General features: G+C 40.3%; 2 protein-coding genes across 9 annotated transcripts in view; one reads left to right on the top strand and one right to left on the bottom strand.

The window, feature by feature from the left end:
• The window catches only part of ZC3H12B (zinc finger CCCH-type containing 12B), an 85491-nt gene extending 78483 nt beyond the window's left edge, over positions 1–7008 (top strand). For 3 of the 5 annotated variants that reach the window (XM_065557238.1, XM_008172843.4, XM_008172842.4), the window contains 4 exons: positions 1052–1221; positions 2083–2317; positions 2400–2506; positions 3711–7008. In XM_065557238.1, coding sequence (XP_065413310.1) covers positions 1052–1221; positions 2083–2317; positions 2400–2506; positions 3711–5134 — 1936 coding nt within the window. In that variant the 3' untranslated portion in view covers positions 5135–7008. The remainder of the gene's footprint in view (positions 1–1051; positions 1222–2082; positions 2318–2399; positions 2507–3710) is intronic. The other 2 variants (XM_008172844.3, XM_065557239.1) reach the window with 1 other exon arrangement.
• The window catches only part of LAS1L (LAS1 like ribosome biogenesis factor), a 92164-nt gene that overhangs the window by 25675 nt on the left and 39448 nt on the right, over positions 1–27041 (bottom strand). For 2 of the 4 annotated variants that reach the window (XM_042853266.2, XM_005279545.4), the window contains exon 13: positions 13404–13789. The exons of the other annotated variants lie outside the window; for them this stretch is intronic. In XM_042853266.2, the coding sequence (XP_042709200.2) occupies positions 13699–13789 (91 nt within the window). In that variant the 3' untranslated portion in view covers positions 13404–13698. Of the gene's footprint in view, positions 1–13403; positions 13790–27041 lie in introns of those variants that run through there. 4 annotated transcript variants of the gene reach the window in all.

Here is a 27041-nt window from a genome sequence, read left to right as displayed (position 1 = left end):
TTTCACTCTAACCAAGTAGCTTATGAGAAATCTGCAGTTGTACATCTGTGAAAGGCACATCCACAATGGGTAAAAAAAAAAAAGTAAATCACCCTTCCCCTAACTGAAATACCTCAAAATACCATTTTTTAAATGCAAATATAAAACAGACAATACATTGAAATAAATTACTTTTCCAAAATGCAGGATCTGGTCTAGGTTCTCAAATACAACCAAAATACCAGTGAGTGAGCTGTAATAGATTTGTACAGTTCTCAATTATTTTTCTACCCCATCTGGCCTCTCTCCTCCATAAAACACATTAAAAAGTGTGCAGTTCAGATGTTTTCTACAATAAAATAATCAGAATTGTTACATATGATATCCAAATAAATTTTGAATACCCCCCCCCCACACACACACACACAGACTCTCTCTGTAAAATTAGGTCACTGGTGAGAAATTAATCTACTGATCAAATAAAATACTAAGGCCCTGATTCAGGATAGCATTAAGCATGATTTAAAGTTAATTCTCACTGACTTCCATAGGATTTCATTTGCAGTGCGGACTAGTGCTCTCCTGAATGAGGCATGAAAGGCCTATAACATCACTAGATTTAGGACTTGTTCCTGCAATTCATTGCCTATTGCTGTAATGTAGCGGTACATCCATGAACACAGTGAGTTGCACAATCAGGGCCTTAAATGATTTTCAGCAAACTCTTCAGAAATCCATATTTCTCTAAAACTAACTTATGTTGCCATTTTCGAAAGTGAATCAAGTTTGTAGAGTGATTTAAAGATGCTTCATCTGAATTGAATGCTATTGAAATACGACTTGATTCACTAACAGAGTAAACTATAATCTTTGAGAAATCCTTGATGTTTCATTCCCTTTTTTAAAAAAAAAAAATCATTTTGAAAAAGACTAAATTTTTGTCAAACCCTTTTGCTATTGGTGAAATCTATTTGTTCTTTTTGTGTATAGGTATTATAAAATGTCTATACCATGGCAGTAAGCATCATTAGCTAGTTCTTTGTTGTCATTTGCTAACTCTTTCTGATCCTAGTTTAAACGAATACTTTGCCATATTTTTAAGCCATGGGAATAAAGAAGAATTTTCCTGTCGGGGAATTCAGCTAGCTGTTGAGTGGTTTCTGGAGAAAGGACATAAAGATATCACTGTATTTGTACCTGCGTGGAGAAAAGAGCAGTCTCGACCTGATGCACCAATTACAGGTAGCATTTTGAAAAGATTTACTTTCATCCTGTGGTAAAATAATTGTATTATTACAAGATTGTAGCAAAAAACTGTTTCTTGGATTAAAAGGATTATCTTAAGCATGGAGCAAATAATTTGAGGCAATGTTAATTCAGTAAAATGATATTTTATCTTTCATCCCAAAAGACATTCCCAACAGCTTCACAAATTTACACGTATGTCACTACTGAAATAGTCAACTTTTGGGTGGAGGATGGAGACCAGAAGATTCAGCACTCAAATTGAAACTGAGGGAGACTTTTGCTAGTTAAAGTCCATTATAAGTACCTGCAAGTAGGAATAATATAGGTTTTTCTAATACTGATAAAATAAATTTCTGTACTGTGGAGAGAAATATTAATATTTCCTCCCAATGACAAGTATTTTAGGAATATAAGGATAGCTTCTTGGCCTTACTCAACCTGTTTTAAGATTGCCAAGCAGCCCAGGATTCCTCTGACAGAGGTGGAATCCTTGGATGGTGATGTAGAGCAAGTATAGACTTTAGACCACAGTATTTGCACGTTTATTGAGCCAGGAATAGCAGGTTGATTGTACAGTGCTGGTGGAATGGGAGTGGGTGAGAAGCCTGAATATTTGTAAAGTGCTTTGAAATCCTTGGAGGAAAAGTGCCATATAAGTCTAGATGCTTACATTTCCTTCCATGATCATAGCATCTGAGCATATTGAATGCAAAGTATTATTGTTAGTCAGGAGCTATTGAACTCCCTTTCCACTATAAAGTTAAAAAACAACAACCAAAAAACAGTTTTTAGTGAAAACTTGGAGTGGCTTGTTTCTTAATGCAATTATTTAAACCATCTAAACTTATCCTGCAGATCAAGAAATTTTACGTAAATTGGAGAAAGAAAAAATTCTTGTCTTCACCCCATCTCGGCGAGTTCAGGGAAGAAGGGTGGTCTGCTATGATGACCGGTTCATAGTAAAACTGGCTTTTGACTCAGATGGCATCATTGTGTCAAATGACAATTATCGGGATCTTCAGAATGAAAAGCCAGAGTGGAAGAAATTCATAGAGGAACGTCTGCTAATGTATTCTTTTGTGAATGACAAGTATGTTCTTTATATTGTGAAATTTACAGTTAAAGGTCACAGTGGAAAGTGAAATTGATATTTCATCTTTTTTTCTCTCCAGATTTATGCCTCCTGATGATCCTTTAGGACGCCATGGTCCAAGCCTTGAAAATTTCCTAAGAAAAAGGCCTGTTATTCCTGAACATAAAAAACAACCATGCCCTTATGGTAGGTACACAACAGTCAGATTGAGTTCTGTGTACAAAGGGAGACTTTAGTAAAAAGTTAATATCATGTAATTAGCCTTCCCTTAAGTTTTTAAAACCAAAACCAGGCTTGTTTTACTTGCTAGCATCCAGATTGGACACTAGCTTCAATCTCCACCTTTTTTTTTTTTTTTTTTTTTTTAAAGAAACATATATAGCATTTGGGATAGGGAAATAATTCAAAAGGTGAAGACACATAGGTTTTCAATTGTGAAGCCCTGGGTCCAAATTCATAGTGGATATTTATCCACATTACAAAATGGTATGATAGCTTTTTATAGTTTTACTCAAAGGAGGAGAAGTCCTGTACTGTATAAGTTCTGTGATAGAGATACTCTTTTGTCTTGTACAGCAATGAGCAGATTATCAGTGCTCAACAATTATAATATGAGGGAGAGCACTACAGTTCACAGCTGAGCTGTGAGCAGAAGACATGCTCAGTAGCTGCCCTTGTATATACAAAACTCCAGATTAGTCTATCATAGGCGCCAACTCCCTGGGTGCTCCGGTACTGGAGCACTCACAGGGAAAAAAAATAGTGTGTGCTCAGCACGCACCAGCCTCCCCCAATCAGCTGCTTCTACTGGAAGAGTAGAGGCGGAGCGAGGGTGGGGTGCACTTGGGGCAGGGGCAGAGTGGGGGTGGGAAGAGGTGGAACCCTCGTTGGGGTCTTGGGAGAAGGGGTGGAGTGGAGGCGGGGCCTCAGCAGAGCAGGGGTGGAGTACCTACCCAGAAAAATGAAAGTCGGTGCCTGTGCTCATCTCAGTTCTTTATTTTCATAAGCATCTACTTTCACTCTACAACCCCAAAAGTATTACAAATAATACAGTATTGAACACTGAATCTTTTTGTTTAGCTCATTAGAGAGACAAGGTGGGTGAGGCAATATCTTTTATTGGACTAACTTCTGTTGATGACAGAAAAAAGCTTTTGAGATGCACGGAGCTCTTCTTCAGGTCTGGGAAGGTACTCACAGCAAAATGCAAGGTGGAACAGATTGTTTAGCATAAGTAGTTAGCACATATTGCAAGGGACCATTCCAGGTAGAGTGGCCCATTAACACCTCTATAGGGTTAGTGGGTTATAGATTGTTTAGCTTACTGTAATATAGCTTTCTGTGGGATTGATTGTTTTTGACATGTTTAATTTGGAGACTTCTTTTGCAGGCAAAAAATGCACCTATGGACACAAATGTAAATATTATCATCCAGAACGCGCAAATCAGCCTCAGAGGTCAGTAGCAGATGAGCTTCGAATAAGTGCCAAATTGTCTGCTGTGAAAACTATGAGTGAGGGAGCTTTGGCCAAATGTGGCACAGGATCATCCATTTCCAAAGGAGAAATCAATTCTGAAGTGAAACGTATTGCCCCCAAACGCCAGTCAGACCCAAGCATTAGATCAGTTGCTGTGGAACCTGAGGAAAGACTGTCAGTAGCTCGGAAGTCAGAAGCCAACTCTGTCCCTTCTCTTGTTTCTGCATTAAGTGTACCAACAATCCCTCCTTCAAAAAGCCATGCTGTTGGTGCATTAAATACTCGTTCTGCAAGCAGCCCTGTACCAGGGTCATCGCAATTTACTCATCAAAAATCCTCACTAGAACACATGGCCAGTGTGCAGTATCCTCCCATACTGGTCACCAATAGCCATGGCACTTCTGTTAGCTATACAGACCAGTATCCCAAATATGAATCTTTAGGAGACCATGGCTACTATTCCATGCTCAGTGATTTCTCCAATTTGAGCATAAGCAGTATGCGTAACACAGATTATTATGGGGCTAATGCAGACCAAGGGATGTACTCTAGAAATTCAAGCCCCTGTCCTGACAATCGCTTAAGCCATACAAGTAATGATTCTTATTCCTCTTATAATGATTTGTATCTGGGTGTAGCAGATGCCAGGGCAGAAGACAATGTGAAGGTCCACAGACTTTCATCCCAAAATCGTCTTCAGCCTTTTTCCCATGGTTACCATGAAGCCTTAACTAGAGTTCAGAGTTATGGAACTGAAGAGCCTAAACAACTCCCTCGCAAACAGTCTGTTTCCCATTTAGCACTGCATGTCCAGCATCCAGTTGTTGGAGCACGGTCCAGTTGTCCAGGAGACTACCCAGTGCCTCAGAATGTTCATCCATCAGCCACTGCACAGCCAAGCCGTGCCTTGGTCATGACAAGAATGGACAGTATTTCTGACTCACGGCTTTATGAAAGTAACCCTATGCGGCAGAGAAGGCCACCCCTCTGTCGAGAGCAGCATGCTAGTTGGGATCCATTACCATGTGCTGCTGATACTTACGCTTACCACTCCTATCCACTGAGCAACAATCTCATGCAACCATGTTATGAACCTGTAATGGTAAGAAGCATGCCTGAAAAGATGGAGCAACTGTGGAGGAATCCCTGGATTGGTGTATGTGGAGAGCCACAGGAACAGCATATTATTCCAGAACATCAGTATCAGACATACAAGAATCTCTGCAATATTTTCCCTGCTGGTATTGTCCTCTCAGTAATGGAGAAAAATCCCCATATGACAGACGCACAACAGTTGGCAGCTATGATTGTTGCCAAATTGAGAACAGGGCGTTAAAATGTTAGAGCTTCTTTTTGAACTCTTAAAGACAAATAGTATTGAGTGTATAGTGGGCAGGATCAGGAGGAAAAGTTAAAAATAAGGGAAGTGGGCAAATCTATTGTAAATATTTTCTAATTCTGTGGTATAAAATTCTGTACCCTATAGCAATCATTAAATATATGTGTGAGACACTATATAAAAGCAGATTGTATTGTAAATATAATGAATATTTTAGGATTTCAAAAATAGGGCATTTTAAAGGTATTTTACAGGAAGTGCATACATTTTTGCATGAATATATTATTTAACTAAGAACTACAAGGTTACACTTTTAGAGTCTAAAGCTGTTCATTCAAAACTATTGTTAGCAATTATATTGCATGTATCAATGTATAGTTTCAATTTGATGATAAATATATAATTGGCTTTTCAAAATACGCTCTATACATTCTGGGATCATAAGACTTTGGCTTTGACACTGCATTCCTCTGGGTCAAATATTTTTTTAAATGGGATGACTTGCCAACAATTAAAATAATCCTCCGTTTGTAAAACAAACCTGATCCTATTCCCTTTTTTCACTTTTAAATATCAACATAATTGGTATCTCTTAGCTTTTAAATCTATCCACCCAGGGTTTGATCCTGTAAGGTGTGCTGACCGCTTCGGCTCCAATTCACCACTGGCTCCAATCCAGCAAAGCATTTAGGCATAAGTGCTCAGCATCTTTCAGGATCAAATCCCAATTCAATGTTAAAAGTAGGATAAACTGTAGCCTTCCTCTTCAGAAGTACTGATGAGTACAAAATGTACACTAGTACATTTTAAGGGTCAATTGTAGACTGTCACTTTACTTATGCACTGTTCATTACTCACCCTCAAGTGGAGGGGAAGGTAGTGGATGTTAATGTGTGAATATCCAGTTTAGTAGAAACTGCAACCCTTCTTTTGTGGCTAGGGATAGTATTTGAAGGGTTAGAATTACACTCCAACAGATGAATAGACAATGTTTAAAAGGGGAGAGGGGCTGGTTCTGAAAAGGGATGCTACATCTTTGGCTTGCTGCAACCTGGCCTACTTTGCACTTCAGGTTGACCCAAAGGTGTGTATTTTCCTCCTGAAGGATTTTAAAGCTTTTATTTTGACAGGCAAGAAAAAAATTCTGTGTGGCATTGTTTGCGCAACTAGTATTTTGCTCAGGGGTGGGAACCTTTGTAGCTAAATGCCTCCATAAGAGGTGTTTATTGGTTTTTTTAAGCTGCACTGAATGGACGCCCTTTTTGAATCAATGTATATTTCAACATTTTGAACCATTACTAACTCGATATGTCTCGAGCTAGGACTTGTTGACTTCTACTGTAGTTTTTTTCATGAAAGTTGAGAAGGCCTGGTTTATGGCCTTTTGTTTCTTCATGAGAAGGTGTGACACTGCCTAAATGTTTCTTACTGTGAAACACACAGAACGTGAGGCTGCAGTCAGGGTTGTTTCTGGTGTTTTGATAATGGCTTGCATGCTGCTTTCTGGTTCTGTTTGTCTGAGGACCAAAGACTACTACATCACTACTTCCACTTGCTACTGTAAAACCTGCATTGATTCTAAGTGTATCTCATGGGCTATTTATCATGTGCAAAATGTGAAAAAGTTACAGATGCAATTAAAGTAAATGTATTAGTATGTTGGCTGTTCACATCATTTCACACATGATAAATATTTAGTGTCCACACAGGTACCTCTCAAACTACTTACATATTTTGTCATGGCCATATCATTATGTGTTCAAATTGCATTAACTTGAAGATTATTTTCTTCATACCTGGAGTATTAAAAATAATTGTTTTAATTAGTTGCAGATCATTGCTGTTAATAAAATTGAACTAATCTTCAAAAAGTTAGCAAATAACTATAGAAAAATATTTTTACTCTTGACCAACTTTCAAAGCATATCTTAACTAGCATTTTATATTTTTTAATTTCCAATTACTTCATATTCTCTTCTCTTTTATGGTAAAAGCAGCTGAGAGTAATGCCTCAAATAACCAGAAATGACCTTTTGTTTGTTGATACAAATTGTATCTCTCTTTTTCTTGATTGTATAAAAAAAACTGTACAAAAACCATCTCTAGACTAACTTCAATATTGCATTTTCACCATGTTTGTGACACTGTGTGTCACAGGGAAGTAGCCCATGGGTAATTATGAATCTTTTTATTTAAAATGGGCACTTGTAGTTTATAGACAAACAAGGACAACTTTTCAAATCCACTTTATTACAGTGTGCACAGATATTGTGTGTACACTTAAAAGCATTATATTACATAAGTTATCTTTAGTCTATTTATTAAACAAATACATTCTTGCAATGGAATTTTATGTAAAAAGTGTCAGTGTTAATGAATCATCTGCACGTGTTTATAAATAGAACTGTAACAATGTAACTGCTGTAGACCCTGCTTAACAGGTTAATTATACATGTATGGTTTAGTTTTTAAACGAGGTTTTGTGTACTCACACTTTCCATCTTGCATGGAATTAAATGTGTATGTAGAAAAATGTTTTCCTTCTCCCCACCTATACAGACTCTTGCAAGATGGTTTGATAGAGGTGTCTCTCAGCATACTTTATTTGTAATACTGAGCAGAGGTTACTGCATAAGGTTTTGGATGGTTTATGGAGATAACGTATCTTGTAGGAATTGTCTAGTCATTTTAACTCTTTCACTGACTTTAACCTGATAGTAAATTCAGTCGTCTTCAGGGCCTTGTATTTATTAGGAAGGAGTAAGAGTAGAATCCTAGTATAAATCCAGCAAACCCTTTCTCTAAGGTACTTCTTTGAAGGCATTTTTTCTAAGATGAGCCAAGAATGTTTACATTGTATAGAAATATGGAAAAAAATGATGAAGTCTTGTAGAAATGGTCTGCAGAATTTTTGCTTGTAAGTTATTCCTCTTAAAAGTAATAATTTATAAACATGGTTTAGTGTCTCTTGATCAGCTAATTCAACTTAGAGCATTCAATGATCCACATACGTTTTAAGATATCTTCAAATGCCAATTCAAAACACTAATGTTCATTAACCTTCAGCACTTAAGCTTAGAGTTCTTCAAACACAGAAGAGTTGATCTCAAGAAACACATGATCATTAGTGTCTTATTGTAAATATGAGTTTGTATAAATGCTCTTTTTGAGAGCACAATATTTAAATACACTTTTAAATTTGTATAATAGAACAATTCCAGAGTATATATTTAAAAAGGAAAAAAACCCTCCAAAGATTAACATAGTCCTAGATAAAGAACAGCAAAAAATAAAATTGGGTGAAATCCTGACCTATTCAAGTCAGTAGGGCCAGGTTTTCATCCCAGGGCTCCCTAGCTTGCTGGTCTTCATGTTCCTCAGCTATCTTACTTTTATGTAGTTTGTCACTGAAGATTACATTACCTTCAGTTTATTAGGCAACTGACTAATGATTTGGAATAAACTAAATGTATTTCTGGAATGTTACCTGAAGCTACTTAATGTTTTTGTAAATATCACATGGTATTTAGTAGTGTAGGAGCTTGTGTATATAGACTGTGACTACTATTAGTCCTCTTGGTGTACTATTGAGCTACAGTAGTTTGCTTTATCCATTTGTAGAATTAAACGTTACTGTTTAATTGTTGTAAAATTTTATAAAATCTCTTTGGGTTTTTTGGTTGACCCAAATATAATGTAAGTCTCAATGACAAAAAGAGTGAAAATGGACGTTAAACCAGTACATGGTCTTCGTAAATCACTGTACTAAGTGTGCAATGCTCTATCTGATGCTGCATGTAATGCATTCACTAGCATGGCCGTATTTTTAGCTTTCTGTAAAGTTTTGATTAATTTAACTGTTTTTAAAATGCAAAGAATGTGTATGGTTGATAAGAACAAACTGTAAAGCAGACTGACTAAAGAACTTATCACCAAAGTATTTTATTTTATTTTATTTTTTTTAAGCCAGTTTGCCTCTGAAAATGTGAATTTTTGCCTTTTGGAATGATTTTTAATGACTAAAAAAATCAGAATGATCAAGGTGTGAATGAAGAAATTTTCCCATGTTACCCAGTTTTAAGAATTTTACCATAACAAAACATTTGGAAGATGGCAGGGATATGGTTCAGTTTCCTTACCACCACCTAAGAAAACTCCATCAGGGCCATACTGTGAGCCCAGTCTTATTCCACAGCAGCATGTGAGAACAGCACTGTTCAAAAGAAGCCAAAAAAAACCAAAAACAAAAACAAAAAAAAACCACACAGTAATTTCAGATAGATGCTGTTCTGAGGAATTCTTAAGTATTAACCTGTTTTGAACTATCAATGGATTACTTGAATGGGGAGTGGTAAGTTCATAGTGTTGTTCAGACCATTAAATGTTTCACCATTATACGCTTCAACAGTAAATGTTGAGTTGACAGCTTTTTTTTTTTTTTTAAATGACAGAGCATTTCTCTTGCATAGGGCTTCTTGTTGCTGAAAGATTGCTGTGTGTATGTGTATTATATGTAAAAATCCCACCACAATATTTCAAGCTAAAGAATGTAAGTTCACTATCACATTATAAATCACAGTATGCTTTCCCTGTTACACTATTTGGTTAGCCTCTGAGGAAGAGGCATAATCTGTCACTTTGGCCTGTTTTATTTAGAACATGCATGTGGTGGTGGTTAGTGATGTACTGTGCAAAATCCCCATAAAACTTGTCTGAATGTATTTAAAGGTTTGTTAGTGGTATTATGAGGCAAACATGGAAGACTCTTTAGGTTGATTGTAAAATATTACTTGTTCTCTCCCCACCCCAGTAATGTGTAACGGGTTTGCACAACTATTAAATATGATCAGAACACTTATATATGGATTTACTTATTCAATAAACTTATGAAAGTTCCTGCACTACCTGTTTCTAGTTCATTACTTTATAAATTTCTTTAGGTAACTTGGAGTATGAAAAGCACTGTGATGTGTCCAAACTTCATTCTAAATTTGTTTAGGATTACGAGATTAAACCTGAGCCTTTTTACATACTGACATTTGCCAAGATCCTGCAAGCCCAGAAGCACATGAGTAACAAGTCCTCCCATTTAGCTAAAAGGACTATTCATGTGTGTAAAAGTTACTCAAATGCTTAAGTGCACCACGGATGAGGGTCAAAGTGAAGGGTTTTGCATTTCAAGGTAAAACACATTATCTGGAAGCTGAAAAATGTTGATTGTTAAAGAGAAACTGAACTTAAAGCATGATGGATGGTAAATAAAGGAGGAAACTTTTTAAAAAAACGAATGCTTTCTATGCATGATTTGGGTTCTTATAGTGTAATTACCTTTTTTAAAGAAATTTCAGTTTATCTTTAAGAGAAACCAGCTCTCTCTCTATCCAAGTGACCCAAATAGTTTTATCTAGCTTTTTAAATAATCTTGTCCCTTCAGATGAAATGTAAGCTATAGAAACAGATCTTTCTAAAAAAAATTTTAAGATGCCTATTCTTTTTAATTAAAAAAAGAAACCATGCTTACTGATAACATGAACCAGAGTTCTTGTGGGTAGAGGCTTACCTGAGGTTGGAACATTTAAAAAAAAAAAAGAAATTAAACAGTCAAGAAATGGAAATGCTCACATTACGTAAGAAGCCTTTAAATCTAGGCGAACAAGAGTGAGATGTTAGGAAAGAAACCTATGCTAAATTTGAAAAAAGAAAAAAAAAAGAAAGTTTTATACCATGCTGATTCTGCAGAGAAACTGATTTGTAGACTTATTTATTTTCTATGGACATTTCAGTGGTACATCATCAGTACCTTACACCTACCCTTTTAAAAATTCTTAGGGTTTTCTTTAATTGCTTTTCCAGGTCAATCTGTAAATGGAAACCTAAATTAACATGCCCCAATAATATAGGTCATTTGAAATCAGTTTTGCTGCCTCCCTAAGATGTGCTTCCATAAAATGTTCTCATGCCACATTAATCTGTTTAGAATGGTGTAATGACACATCAGGGCATGTTAATAAATGTAGGTACCACAATAACCAAGTCAGTACACAAAACATTCTTCCCAGTACAATGTGTCATGCTGATCTGTATGCAAAGCCAAAAAGTTATCTTACCAGCTTTACTAATTAGTTCCATTAATTAATATACTAATATTAGTTGCTCGATTCAAATTCTGACATTGGGAGCCAGGGACAATTCATTCAGATGTACTGTCCCTGGCTCCCCAACCTCTGTTTGAAGGGGAGCCTCAGGCCTTTAATCCCTCTTATGCAGGTGGAGGAATGCAGAAGCTATCAGAAAGTGGGTTGGCCAAAGATAAAGGGAGTAACAGTTCAATGGCATGCGTCCTCCCCCAAGAATCCACAATTCACACTGCATGCCTGGAACCAATATTTATCCCTGTGACAATTTATCAGGTACCTCCCCTCACCTACTCATGGCTGTCTATAACTTCTCTTTGGTCTTGGTCTTTCAGATAGTTTTCAATGTACAGGAATGACCCTGTCTCAGGAAATCTTATGTGGGATAGGAAAACATATCTACCATGTTCCCTTCACCCAGTCCAGTTTTACTTCTAGTAAGAAAGCAACCAGGTTTGCTTGGCAAGCTTTAAATTCACAATACTTGATGCACATGTTTCTAATAAAATAACAGAACATCTAGAAGATAAAGGAATCAGACGTTAGATGTATGAGATAGTATTTGCCAAGATCACACTTACTTCCTTTCTAAAGTGCTACATTTGCTTTGATAAAACCCCCAAAACTATCAGATACGAAAATTGGTGGCTTACTCCCTTGTTATCTGTCTTCTGAGCTGGCTGGTTTGTATATGTTCAAAAATTTTAAGTACTCTCTTAATTGCTTTCAGTTACTTTCTACAAGGTCTTCCAAATTTATCAAAGTTAAGAAGCTTGAACAAGTTACCACTAACCTATCCTTCTGTATTACTGGACTTAGGCACATAATTTTAATGGTATTTAGGTGTTAGGCCTTGCAATGCTGAATGGAACAATGCCTAAATACCTTTAAAAATACAAAAAGAACAGGAGTACTTGTGGCACCTTAGAGACTAACAAATTTATTAGAGCATAAGCTTTCGTGGACTACAGCCCACTTCTTCGGATGCATAAAGAGTGGAATAAATATTGAGGAGATATATATATGCATCCGAAGAAGTGGGCTGTAGTCCACGAAAGCTTATGCTCTAATAAATTTGTTAGTCTCTAAGGTGCCACAAGTACTCCTGTTCTTTTTGCGGATACAGACTAACATGGCTGCTACTCTGAAACCTTTAAAAATACAGGCCTTGCTGTTTATCTGTACTTTCTCATTTGTAAGAGCCCTTGTTACCTTTAATCCCAGTCTGGCCAAGAATTTCAGAAGTAATTATTTTGAGTGCTCAACTGAAGATGCCATAATGGAACCTGCTTTCCAGAAAGTCTGAGCACTTACCCTTTGAAAGGTAGGTCTGTTCAGCTGGGTAATCAGAGTCAGTCACTTTTTAAAAAAATGGTATCTCTGTCCCTTACTTTTTCTCTACAACACACTCCTGACTCTGCTTTTTTGTGTGGCTTCATTCCGTTTTTTCATTTGCAGTAGTTTGTTTAAAACAATCCCTCCTTCAAAAAGCCTGTTAGCTGCTGCCTTGTATTCTTTTCCAGAAAAAAATTCTAGTCTGTTGCACCTTGACTATGGTGTGCGCTAAAATTTCCCACCATTCTACTACACTGATGGATTTTAATATTTCCCTTTACATACTAGGACCTCAATCCTGGAATTGGATCTGTGAATCCTTGCAGCATCAGGGCCTTTATTACTTAATTTGCTAAATGTTCCGATGTGTAAGGAGCAGAAACCTTAAAGTCAGGTCATTGATCAAAGCCCTCAGCCCAGCCTGGAGATAGCTGGTTCTCTTGGAACTGTTCCCGAATCTTGTTCCAAGACATTAACGGTGAGGTCAAAGGACAGTTCTGGGATTTTTATGCAAACTGACTTTCCTTTTAAACACAGTAGTGTGTAAGTCTACCATATAGGCAACATCTGATCGAACAGGGACAACTGGGTTATCCTTTTACATCTAACCACTTTTAAAAATTAAGACACTATCTTTCCTGACAAGAGAAATCCAGCCATGTACATGATTAAATCATGAGAGGAACCAGACCATGTGCTTCACTGAAAAAGAAAACTCAATGGTGATCTATTAGAAATCAAGTATCTTTTTCAAGAACAATTGAACACAAAAGGGAAGCCAAGACCCAGGAAGAGGGTTCACTTTTAACTGAGGAATATTTTATTAAATACAAAAAGTTTAAGAAACAGTGAAGGATTCCAATGTATGTTAACCCTAAAACTATATTTCACATAGCTCAGTTAAAAAGAGGTAGAAATTAACTTTTGTTGTTAAATAGACTAGAGTTACTAGACGAATGACCTCAAGCACAAATCAAGTTATAAAATAGTCATATACGCTTATATTTCCCCCAGGAATTTTTTGCATGATGGACTATTTTAATATCACCATGATATCTCTTTGTGCCACTTATCTTGTCTAAAACTGGCTGCTTAGAAGAGCTGAAGGCCACTTTTTATTCTATGGAGGTCATTCTGGGTCCACAATAATCCTTCCATCACAGCTCCGTTCAATTCAGGATTGCTGCAGAAAGAAAGAAAAACAGCAATTTAAAAGCCCCAGTGATTTGTGTAAGAGCTAAAGTGAAGAAAAATCACTTTGAAAAGCATTTTTAACATTGCCACTGAGAGCAGGCAAAAAAGGGCTTGTGATGTGTGCCCTTTGGCACCACCCTCTTGGCTCATTTTTAACTCGAGCTGCAGTGGCTGGAATGTCCTCAGTCAATATTCAGGATCAACTATGAAGCTGCCTTTCCCCTCTACAGGTTAATACAACAGCTGCTAATGTGAAAGATGCAAATGGGTGCAGAATTACCTGTGCAATAATAATTCAGCTGAACTGTTCTTTGGAATCAGGAACACTGATATATCAGGCAACATGCTAATTAAGCAAGCAGTCAACTTGAGACCTGCCTATGCCAGGCGATACCTGGTATGCACAAAGTAGTAGGCACAAGTCTCACAGCCTTGCTGTATCAGCCATTTTCTATTTCTGAGGTCCTTGTTGAGGTTGTGACCACCCTGCTCTCGGCAAGAAGGGCCACAGATCATGAATAATGTCAGGAACTCCCCCCCTGTTAGCAGGATGCTAAACCAGTATAATGGGAAGGGTGGTTTTGAATAAAGGTGCAGCCCTGGGAGTCGGGAGATATAGATGCCATTCCTGGCTCAACCAATGATTCCCATTGCTTAGATCATAGGAGAGTCTCTTGTGCCTAGCCCAGTGCAGTCCTTATGCATAAGTAGGGCTCCTACCACCATACAAATCACTTCTAGAAACCAGAGAATACTTAGCTTTTGGTTTAAGGAATTTATTGTTTGGGCCACAGTGTTCTAGGCCATTTCCAAACATAGAAGGTGGCTTGCTCCCTCACAATCAGTAAAAATAACCCTTTCCACTGCACAAATTACCCTCTTGGGGACGTTTTAACAGTGTTTCCGAATCCCAGGGAGAACGACTGGGGAACACAGGTAAACCATGCTATTCTGCAAGACACATGTGTGGTTGAAACTAGTCAAGACACTACCAGGTTGTTTGAAAGTCTTCTAACGGTAAGTTTTACAACTCTTATTCATGCTCCTGAAGTTGAGAAGATGTGAACCACGGTTAAATTTAACAGTTAAGTGTCTAAGGGATTCACCTGAAACCTGCACTCCGGAACTGTGAGAGCAGAGGGAAATCCGTGCTGTCAATTTCAAGTTTTTCTGTTTTTCTTTTCTTCATGCTCAAGGACAGATCAAATTTCAGCTACTACCCCGCATCCTCCACAGTAAATATATGTTCTCTACTGACACTATTTGATGTAACCCCTGGGTTTAGGTACAGACTGCAGTGTCTCTTACCTGCTGACTCATCACTCAAGGACACCGAAATCTAGTGATTAATCAAGACTATTAAAAATGAATCCTATTTCTGAAATGTCAAAACTACCTTTTGACATGATCTCCAAGGCTGTGCCCTGCTAGCAGCTATGCCCAGCCACCCACAGACAGATCCCTTCTGGCTATCTTATTGCCAGCACAGCTATTTCTCCCTGCTCTCAGGCAAGTGTGGAGAAAGCAGTGATAAGAGTAACAGAGAGGTGGGAGAACCAAAGGCTCTGCCTGCCTATGTGCAAAGAGCAGTCCCTACCTGAGGAAATGGGAAGGGATTCAAAACTCAGCAGCACCATTCCTAAAACACCAGTAGCCAGAGGCATCCACTGAGTTGGAAGGCAGGTAGAACTCTTCCTTTAGGGCCTACAGTAATTCTTAATTTATCCCCTCCCCCCTTGCAGCTTTGAGCTGGGACACACCATCTGGTAATCTGCCCTCCGCTGCCTGAGATTGTGGAGTTAGTGGCCAGTAGCAAATCTATATTTGTAAGTAAAAAAAATAAGCTGGCTACAAATCACAATATAGAGCAATGATTTCTAATACACTTTTTACAAAGACAGAGATGGGTGCACAAGGATGACGCCCACAAAAGACTTCAGACTTAGGGTTAATTTCAACAGAAAACAATTCCCAACACGCCCATCTGCATGGCTACTTGTGCCCTGGTTAGTCCATTTTAAGAGAGGAGAGGTTTGAACAGGACATTCAGTTGCCTAAGAGCACAGAGGAGTTTAGCTTTACAGATACTTGCAGAGGCAGATTTTCCTATTGAAATCCTGGTCACAGAAAATGAAGTTAAAAAATAAAATACCTGTGGGTAGGGAGGGCAAAGGTATGCTACCCACGTTAGGCTTACATCCTGAACATGGCACTGTAGCCTCTGAGTCACAATAACAGGCAAATGTGTCTTAGGGTGCCAGTCATGCTAGTCTAGAATGGTTTAATGAAGGCATTTCAAGCTGTGCTAATATGTACGGGTGAAAACAAACAGTTCCATGTTGTAACTGCTATCAGTGCAGACTTATCTGGGATTGCAACCATCTAAGTGAAAGATTTTCATTGTAATAATCTAGGCAATGAGTACTGCAATGGCCTCGTATAATTGATTTCCGGTGCCCCTCAGCCAAATATCTGAGTATGTTTTACATGACTTAGGTTAATATGAAATTAGTTCATATTCCAAGACCATCAGCACCATAACTAAACTACCTTTCATTAAAGGGAAAAAAAAGAAAATAAAAGAAACTGGGACTCCAGAGAGCAAGCATTTGAACACAGACTTTGAAAACCAGGCTAGTTATAAACTAGAAGACCCACTAAAGAGCACAATCCTGCATTGGAAATGAGAGGAATTCATGGTAAGATTTTCAAAAGGGGCTAAGTGTCTTAGGATCTTAAGTCACTTTTGGAAATAGGATTTCAGGGTAAAACTTTAAGTCCAGGCCAAAGTCAAAGTGACTTGAAAATGGGACTTAGGTGCTTTTACTCTTAATGACTCAATACCAATAGCTCTTTCCACCTGATCATCAGCAAGCAGGTGTTTGGCTAGAATAGGAATATTTGGGTTTATTTCAGGAAGCTCTGAGCAGCAACACCACCTGTACAAACATCCTCGTTCAGCCTTTAGGTGCCTGTCAGACCACAATGCAAAATGTCTTAGCAAACAAAAGCCACACAGATGGATCACAGCTATATCACACAAAAGGAGAATTCAGTGACCAAGGCAGGATAATAGATTTGCTTTCCTAGTAATGGAAAACTACCATTATGCAGCATGGTGACAGACCTGGCTCACCTCTCCTCCCTGGTGACATACACACCTCCTGACTAAGAACGTAATTGACATGCTTTCATCCCCAGTACAATGAAAAATTCTGTGGCCAGACACTGATACTCGACTCAAAAATATACGTCAGGATGTTTGCCCAGAGCAATTTCATAACACCAGATTAGCTGCCATTCATAAAGTATGAAACTGGGCCAACCGTTGAGCAGAGCATTATGACTTGGGAATCAAGGAGAAAACACTATCTACATGATAAATACTGCCATGCAGCTAGTTCATTTTCACAGACCTTTTCCTGATATTATATTTCCACAGACAACCACCTTTGTGCTACTGTGGTAAAACCTCAAGATTTATTTAACTGTTCATCAGGACTTGACTCTTTTGGAACAATCTTGCTTCTCTAAGATGCAGGTGTTTTGTTTCTGAAACAACAGGCCTGTCTACTATGTCTGATGGAGAACTCTGGATCCCTGGAGAACTAGTGCAAATGGCTTCACAAAAGACTAATCTCAGAAACTAAGAGGGCAAGTGTGTTTGTTAGTCAGATGGAGTAAAAACTGGGGATGATTAAAAAAAAAAAAAAAAAAAAGCCAAGAGTTTTAACCAGACACCAGAAACCTCATGGAGGAAAAAGCTCTGTGGAACATTCATCACTTCCACCCCTTGAACTGAAGGCAAAAATCAGTGAAGACAAGACTTTATATTCTTATTTCTAAGGTTTTTTGTTTCTTCTAAACCTCAAGTGGCACAGATCCAGTGTTGCCTATTTGCAGCTTTAGGAAGTCAGCAGAACTTCTGGGGGGTTGGGAAGGAGGGCAAGGTGCAGCTCTGAGCTCCCAAATTTTATCAGAGATTGAGTGGGAGCTATTTACCAAAAAGCATGGCGCCCAACCAAGCCAGCCAGAACTCAGGTATGTGTGGAATTACTGACAGATAGGCATATCTATGCACTCTTCAATAGCTGAAATATAAATGCAAGGTGATTCAAAAGCCTTCAAACAACCCAGTGCTGCTTTCCAAGCCGGTGTTAATACTGCTCTTCCTGCTGCAGGAGCTACCCCTCCCAAGAGTAATATGCGATTGTATTAGCTACTTGTGCACTGACACATTCCTGACCATTCCAGCTGCGGTACAGGGTGCGTTTCTGTTACATGATTTCCCCCCTTTACCTTTCCCCAAATTAAACTTTTAAACCCCAGCTTCACAGCTCCACTGCATTTTGAGATGATGAATAGTAAACACAGGCCAAAGAGGATTTCCTGACGTGCAAAAGGAAAGGTACCACTGGCCTTAGTTCTCAGGAAAGGTTATTAGGTTAAAAACCTCAAGAAGGCAAAGCTAAAAGCACTGGTTCCAGTACCTACTCCAATGTCTCTGTGCGTGTATTTACGGCACTCACCTCAGCTGTGAGCCACTGCCCATGTTCTTGTCATGAGCAGGTAAAGTCCTCTCCAACAGGAGAGCCACACTTTGCACTCACAGACATAGCTGAAGGATCAGGCTTAACACAATTCCTAGAAGTACACTTTCAGTACACTTCTAGGAATTGTGTTGTTAAGCCTGATCCTTCAGCTATGTCAGTGAGTTTTCCCGCTTGGCAAAGCCCCTTGGTGCATGCAAAAGTCCCCCATTCAATCTGTAATAATAGTACATAAAGTGGGATCAGCGGAGTGGGTGTAAGGACCACATTCTGGGCCTAACTAAACCTTTCCAGGGCTGGGCGCTGATGAGGTGAAGCCAATCTCTGTCAGTGCTGTGGTGCTGTTCCTAATCTGACCTCACCTAAGTGAGGATCTCTGGAAGCCAGATACAAGCACCAACGCAGTTAGCTCTACAGTGTGACATTTCTGGCAGCCACAATCACCCGTACTCTGTGCTAATTCAGAAGGAGAAGGAGTGGATGTCAAAAACTCTTTACATCACAACTGTGCTGGAACTCAGGATAGAAAGTGCTGAACAAGGATGCACATTGTGGAAATGATGTGGGGGAACTGGTGTAATTTCATCAGGTTGCTTAAACATTATAGTACATTTTGGGTCCAAAGATGGCCCACAGTCTGCCATGCTGACTGCACAGCGCCTATGGAATTAACTATCCAGATGGCAACAGACTGCCTAATTTTGTCCCTAATATATGAAAAGAAGCTAAACCACCTTGTCCTGTTCATCTGACCACATCCTCCTCCTCTTAGAATCTACTGCCTCCTTGCATAGCACGTCAAGTTTAAAGTTCTTTTCTTTGCTCTTCCAGGCCCTACCACAACTTTGCCCTGACTTTCATCTCAGTGCTCACCTCATCTTCCCCATCTCTCACCTTCACCAACAATGCCAGTTCTGACACACAGTTTGTCATCTTTTCCCCACTCCTGTCCATGCCAAACATACAATATGAAGAAATACCCTCCCACGATACCTGTTCACATAGTCACCAGCTTCTCATTTAAATCCTTCATAAAGATTGACTCACTTCTTTTGCAATGCCTACCAGGAGTTCATATAAAAATTCCAACTTCATTCATCCATCCTATGGGATTCCCAGAGGTCCAGACTTGTGTCTATCTTTTAAACTGTAAGCTGTTTCAGGCTGAAATTGTCTTGTGTATCTTGTGCAATGCATAGCAGATAAATAGCATTTAAAGAAGACCCTTTCAACTCACAAAACTATTTAACTCTTTGGCTCTTTTATACTGCCCTAAAATTGCCTACAAATATACAGAATATAAAAACTAAGGATGTATACTTATGAATAATAGTATGACACTAAGAAAAAATGAATGCTTTCTGGATGCATCTCCTGACAGCAACATCTATTAGACTATGGCGGAGTCTCACAAGGTCAGTCAGAAACCTCTTCACTACTGCCATTTTAAAACACGACACCAAAGCATTCTCATTCAAGAATGACTCCCAACAACTCACAATCTCTACAGCTACTTGTGGTAATTTCAACATCAAGGATTGTTCCACTACTAATTGTTTTCATTATATTTTTAATAAAACATCAAACTAAATTGCAAAAAACTCTGGAAACAAATACTGCAGAGAACAAGCTGCACTGAGTAGAAAGTGGACTTCATGTGGTCTAGTAGGCCTTTTCAATCTTTGATTTTTAGGATACGGCTATGTGTTGCTGTGCATTGTTAAGCTGCTGCCAAGTTCCACCCCAGAGGTGGCTGCACTTCAGCAGTGGGCAAGATCATCTCCGTAGATACACCGTTTAAAAATTGCTTTGGGTACCACTGTGATAAGAGGCACTCAAGAAGCATAAGGAACAGATTCATAGATTATAAAGCTGGAAAGAACCATTGTGATCACCTCGTCTGACTTCAGGTTACATAAAACAGGCAGCGCAAGCTGCATGTCTTTTGCAGTGCAGTGCTATGTGTGGGCTAGTTTCTGCTGTGTTGTAATTGCAAGAAGCTGCAGCTGAAGTCAGCTGTTAGGTGATTTCTTCAGGAAGGCAGATGCATCCTATACGTCACTTGCCCTCTTCCTCTTTCACTTCCAAGAGATGCTGGGGAGAGCAGAGAGCTGAAGATAAAAGTGGTAAATAACCCTCACTCCCAACCACAAGACATTTAAAAAAAAAAAAAAAAGCCTGAGTCACAGAGAAACGACATTTCCAAAGGTATCATTAGTTGTGTGTAGTTGGTTTTCCTTATGGCTGCTTCTATAAATCCCACCAGTCAAGGCCTCTCCCCCCAGCAATACCACAAAAAGTTTCCCACAGCCTACTGGGAACTTATCTCAAGAAGCAGTTACTGCTCTCTTCAGGTTTGGCTGTAGTCTTCCATACCATATGACTGACTGACCGGCAACCTTCCTCCCCACTCCACTTTGAACAAAATACCCACCCACACCAACAACTCTGTCATAAATTCACACTTACTACCGAACTGAGGCCTGTTTCTGCTATCACCTATTGCATTCACTTCTGCAACACCACATTACTGAGCACTGACATAAATTATACATCAAGAGACCAAAAAAAAAAAAAAAAACCCAACATCCCTCCCCCAGAATCTTACAAAACGAGAGAGAAAGAGAGAAACACACACACATGCGCACACACACACAAAAGCTCTCTGGATAGATGCAGATATGTAGATAAACTAGATGCCATTTGTCATTAGTTATTCTATTGCTGGGAGCAGAATCATTATGGGTATTTCAAGGGGAACGATGCATGCACCCAAGGAACATTTTGCTGCAGGCAGGAAGCTAGACAGTTTGAAAGTACAATGAAAACAGCTAAAATGGGTCAGATCCCTGCGTTGTCATTTGTGGGACACTGGAGGATTCTGTGGGCTTTCACCCAAGCATTATTAAAACTCTGCATGACTCTGTGGTGGAAGTGAAGGCACCACATGCATATATATCTGCCAGCACAGTATGCATCCCTGTAAAGCCAGTTTAGGTTTCATCCTCCTGGATCAAGCAAATGTGCACATCCACTTTTCTGTAAATTTTCCCACCAAAAATACAACATCACGGTGGTTATCAGTCATTTATTCTCCAGTCAAGGTAAGAGCTGTGGATGAGAGTGCAATTGGGGTGGAAAAAATTACAATACTAGCTTAAGAACTAAGGAGAAATGTTAAGGCTTCCCCCAGTTAAGCAGTTTTACCAAAGTTTCCTGTCTGTTGTTCCATAGCTATGTTATAAAGTAAACATTCCAGTTATCCGCTTGAAGGAAAAAGTTAATTTGGGTCCTTAGTTTTACCAAAAACCTCTCACAATTAAGTCTCCAACAAACTAATTTCTATTCCGTTTTTCTGTTCCATAGAAACATCATCTGCTCACTGTTCAGCATGCTGATGAGTCAATCTATCATTTTACCCATGGACATCCCTACCCTACAGGAATCACTTTTTTTAACCTCTGCCCTGTTTCATGTGTCAAGCAAAGTTTACCCCTCATTTCAGTCTATAGAAACCAGAGGTCCTCTGTGGAGAGACAGAAAAAAGCATTTCTTTTAATTTGTTGTTTGGGGTGGAGTACTAAGTAGGGGGGCCTTTATGTTCAGAAATAAAGACAAATATGTTCTGGTATGACTCACTGCTGTGATGGACAATTGAATGCCACATTGCAAAGGATACTTTATAAAGAAAGAAAGTTTGCCTATGAGGTTGGAAATCCATTTCTGTACCAAATTACCTACATAAAACCTTTTTCTTTACTGTTTTAATAGTACAATGGCTCTAAAGACACAGGTGCCTTTTTACCTATCTATCTACCTGCCCTCTCCAGGCTGGAAGGGTCATTTGGGACCAACTACAAGCCTGACTTTTTAAATATTCTCTTAAAAGCCCATGGAACAACTGCAAAGTCAGTTATAAGCAGGAGGCTTTTAAATCTTGACATGTAACATCTTATACAAATTATGCAGTCTGGGGGAAAGTCTCCCAAAGGGTTTGCCAGGGATTTCTTCATGTTGCGACTACTTTTTAGAGTCACAGCTTTTACTTGCTCGTCATTTTCATTTAAGAAACATTTTTGAAGGTCCTTAGTTTTGGCTTAAAAATAAATAATAATTTTTTTGCAATTATTTGGTGTCTTTCAACCAAGACTTTCGAAATACTTTACACAGACTAAGCCTTGCTGTGCGAGTGCACTTTCCATTTAAGGATACAATGGTGTGTTGCATTTAAAAGTTGTATCAATGAATAGAAGAGGGGGGGAAAAATCACTCTAGAAGTTCTCCAGTTTTTGCAAGGAAACTCTGGCAGGTTTTACCCTGAAAATGGCTACAGCCCCTGCTGATGGGTTATTTTATGCCCCAAAATCCATTTAATCAACGTGACCCAGTCCAACTCTGATGCACCAAAGGTTATGTTCCATCAACTTCCATGGGAGAGGAACAGTTGCTAGCAGTAGTATCACAGTATTCACCTGCTACTTCCTTTTGTTGTGCAATTACAATAGCTTGAACTACCTCGCAGTATTTAATACAGCAAATGAATTTCACATAAGCAGCTAAAGAAATGAGGAAGAGTGATCAGGTGCAGCAATGCTAAGAGAATACAATACTCAAAACAGCAAGTGAGCAAGAACCAGGTGTTCCCTGGTGTCATATATGGAGTCTAAAGCCATTTCTGCTTTCTACTTGTAAGGAACTGTTCACAGGCTCTAAATCCAAAGCGTTTTTTCCTTCTTGTCAATCTATGTGATGATGTATGTACCCCATACAGGTGGTGGAAGGGTTAATGTGGGCTTGAAAGACCAATTAATCCAGCGGGCTACACCTGGAAGGTGGGCCAGCCCTAATTAAAGATGATACCCAGCTGGGTATTGGCTATAAAGAGAGGAAGTGCACCATAGCAAGGTGCTACAGGGAGAGAGGCAAGAAATTTGTAGTCACTGTTTTGTTAGTAGAGAGACCTGTGGTGAACAGGAAGGCTCCTGCAGGGCAATGAGGAAGGTTGGGGAGGGAAGACAGCTGAAGACACATGACTGAAGAAAGCTCTTGTGGTTGACCATGACACCAGGATGAGAAACCAGACCTGTGGGGAGAAGCCCTGGATGGTGTTTCTTATTACAAAGAGCCCAGAAGGAGCTGACAGAAAGGCTATGGTAGGAAGGAATCCAAGGAGGCAGGACTGTGTTTGGCAGAGCTTGGCTGCTCATCCAGGGGTCCCTGTGTAGAGGATGGGTCTGGGTTCCCCTACCAACCACTAAAAAAGTGGTGTCAAGCCCCTGAGATGCACATAATGAAAATTCAGAGCCTTGAGAAGTGGTGTGATGACCAATGGGTCCAGAGTCAAAGACCAGAGACCTGATGCAAGGGTTTGGAATTTCTTGTTGTACTTTGTTACACTGGAAGGGATAGGACTAAATGTGACCTGGCTGCAGGACTGAGTCTTGAGAGGGGATAAACCACTGCAGGGGCAGACTGACTACCAGCAGGATCACTAGAGCTGAAACTGTCAGCCACGAGAGGGCACACCAATGGTGAGTCTACAAGGAGCGACGGAAGCTCCCTCAAAGTGGGGAGCCCTGCCCCCATACTGCTCCTTCCCCCGAGACCCCACCCCTGCACCACCCCACGTTCACTCCTCTCCGCATCCCCCCCCCCCCCCCCCAACACCCCATCGCTTACCCTTACGTCCTGTAAAAGCGTTTAAAAGTGATGGGGCCCTGGTCTCCCCTATTCTGGTGCCCCTGGAGTCTACCCTTCCACAATCACACACATTGGAAACACTGCCTGTAGGATTCCTACAGCTCAGACATTACAGCCAATGTTAGATAACTCTAAAATACTAGTACAATGATTTATAAGCAACGCTTGAAAACTGCAGCGGATGTTGGCAAGTAGGAAATATTCTGTGGGGAGTGGGTGTAAGCTGGCAGGAGTGGAGTGAAAGTGACTAGAATGTGGTTAATGCCATTGCTGCTCAGAAAGCAGCTGTGACAATAACCAGATGCTTGTCAGCTGTACTGAGTGGCTCCCGCAGCAGTACTAAAAGCATGGACTTGGTGTCTGAGGGAGGCACTTTGTGATGAGTATTTGTTCTTCCCCCTCCTCCCCTCTTTCCAAACAATAGAGGAGAGAATTGCTGCCTCCTGTGTTCCCTTCCAGCAACTCAGCAAAAAGCAAATCTCTGTTCGGTTTCACTGTCCCTTAATGTTATGAGTTGTAGAGGTGTAGGAATGACTGGGGAATGGGGGAGGGTGAAGAAGAGAGCATGTAGGGTGGGGAGAGATCCCCTCTCGTTTCCAGCAACTCTGAAAGGAAGGGTGGAAAGCTGTAGAGGCCTTCTATGCCCACTCCTCCCTGCACAAGGAGGGGAGCAGAGACTTCCCCTCCCACCCCCCCACCCCCCGCCCTTTGCAGTAGCTGGGTGTGGTCAGGAATGGAGAAAACAAGATACACTCCCGGTTCATCTAGCACAGTGGTTCTCAAAGCCGGTCCGCCGCTTGTTCAGGGAAAGCCCCTGGCGAGCGGGCCGGTTTGTTTACCTGCCGCGTCCGCAGGTTCGGCCAATTGCGGGTCCCACTGGCCGTGGTTCGCTGCTCCAGGGCAACGGGGGCTGCAGGAAGGGCAGCCAGCACATCCCTTGGACCGCGCTGCTTCCCGCAGCCCCCATTGGCCTGGAGCGGCGAACCGCGGCCAGTGGGAGCCACGATCAGCCGAACCTGCGGACGCAGCCGGTAAACAAACCGGCCCAGCCTGCCAGGGGCTTTCCCTGAACAAGTGGCGGACCGGCTTTGAGAACTGCTGATCTAGCAGACAGGAGGAACTCTAAACATATCGGGCAACAAGAAAGACAAGAGAACCCCATAGCAATGACTCATGCCTGTTCTCCCTCACGCCCTTCCCAGGCATCAGGATGTACTGGGCTACTCCACTCTTCTGCAAGTATTTTATATCAGCCTCCAGCTAGTAGATTTAGTCCATTAGCTAGCAAGTGTCTGGTAACTGTTTCAAACCCCATCCTACAAATATGTACTAAATCACCTGGAATGTGGTTAAGATGTAGGGGAAGGGATGATCATAGGGCTCCCTGATCACCTTGATCGATCGGTCAATCAGCCCTCACAGAGAGAGTGCCAATCACAACACGTCGTTCGCGTTGTCCTAGCCAGTCCTTCAGCCACCCACTGGTCAGGCTGTCAGTGGCACCAGACACTCTATCAGCATAGCACACTGCAGCCCAGAACCCCTGAGCTCAAGTGATCCACCAGCCTGAGTCTCGCAAATAGCTGGGATTACAGGCACACGCCACTGCGCCTGGTTATAGGGCTCCTGGATAACTTGACAAACATTTCTTTTCAAATAGGATACTCTCTGCACCAAAGTTCTAAGGAATCAGCTTTCAATATTAGGGCCCCCTACTATTCCCATGAGTTCACTGGGAAGGCACTCTGTGAACTCAGATGCATCGTAATCCAGCCCATAAAATTGCCAACATTACTGAATTTTGCTAACAAAGGAAATCAGTGTGTGCAACAGAGGCAAGGATTGTACAATTACAGCTAGCTACAGGCAAACTTTAATACAATCCAAGTTCCAGACATTTTAACTTCCTAATCAATGGACCAATGAGGAGTTTCTATCCATAGGAATTCCTTCACATGTAGACAGCAAATGGCAGAGTCCCAGACAGTGGGACTGTCGGGTAACTTTTATTCCCTACACTTTGGAAAAACTGTAACATCACCAATTCTGAGAAATAGGTTGGGACTACAGTACATCCATTATGCCTACCTGGGTTAATCAAAGGGCATATTCTGCAGCTGGCATCTAGAGTACCAAGTTGCAATCAAACCTGGGGAATGAATCACACCATTCTTTCACGTGTTTTATTGCAGCCTCCATAAGCAGGAGTCTCTACTGTATAGCAAAACCAAGAGTTTGTCTAGGTGGCCCTGCAGTTTTGACTGGAGCGGGAGGGGGATGAACCTCAGCGTGCCCCATAGTGCTGTGCTCTAACTCCCCCCTGTGGATGCTGCAGGCATGAACTATGTAATTCAGGTTAATATAATCATCTTCAAACAGAACTACATTAATGTGAACCATGTATCTTTTAGTTCATGGCTGCAAAAGCTACATGGGGGAGTTAAAGTGCAGTGCTTTGCCACAAACTGCGATTCATGCCCCTATAGTCCGAAATACGGGACCGTGTAGACAAGTCTTTAAATCTACTGATGGGAAATGAGTGACCATTAAAGAACAAGCAACCAGTCTCCCATCAGAGCATTTGTTGTCAATGTGACAAAACTAAAGTTCTACCACAGCTTGCCATTCTGATGTCTTCTCTTGGCGCTCTAAATACTAGTTATATAGCTGGATGTTGTATTCTTCAAGGAAAAGGCTTCATACCCAGTAGTATCAATTTTGGGATATAGAGATTTAATTAAAAATAGATCTCTAAATTCCAAGGTTTTCCCTACATGAAACATGTTGTGATGGTTTGAGTTCGTGACTTGGAAAACAAGCAGCATGCTACAGGTCTGAGGGGTTGAAGATCTCATTTTAAATGGAAGAGATCTCACTTTAATTACCAAACACACCAATGTCTAATTTTACCCTGACCAATCAAGCAGCAACACAGTCCTTGGGGCGGACTAAGAGAAAAGTGTACTATTGTGGCTCCATTCAGTTGATCAT

Source organism: Chrysemys picta, chromosome 9 (assembly GCF_011386835.1).
Source record: "Chrysemys picta bellii isolate R12L10 chromosome 9, ASM1138683v2, whole genome shotgun sequence".
NCBI classification, from domain to species: Eukaryota; Metazoa; Chordata; order Testudines; family Emydidae; genus Chrysemys; species Chrysemys picta.
This window is presented reverse-complemented; position numbering and strand designations above follow the sequence as displayed.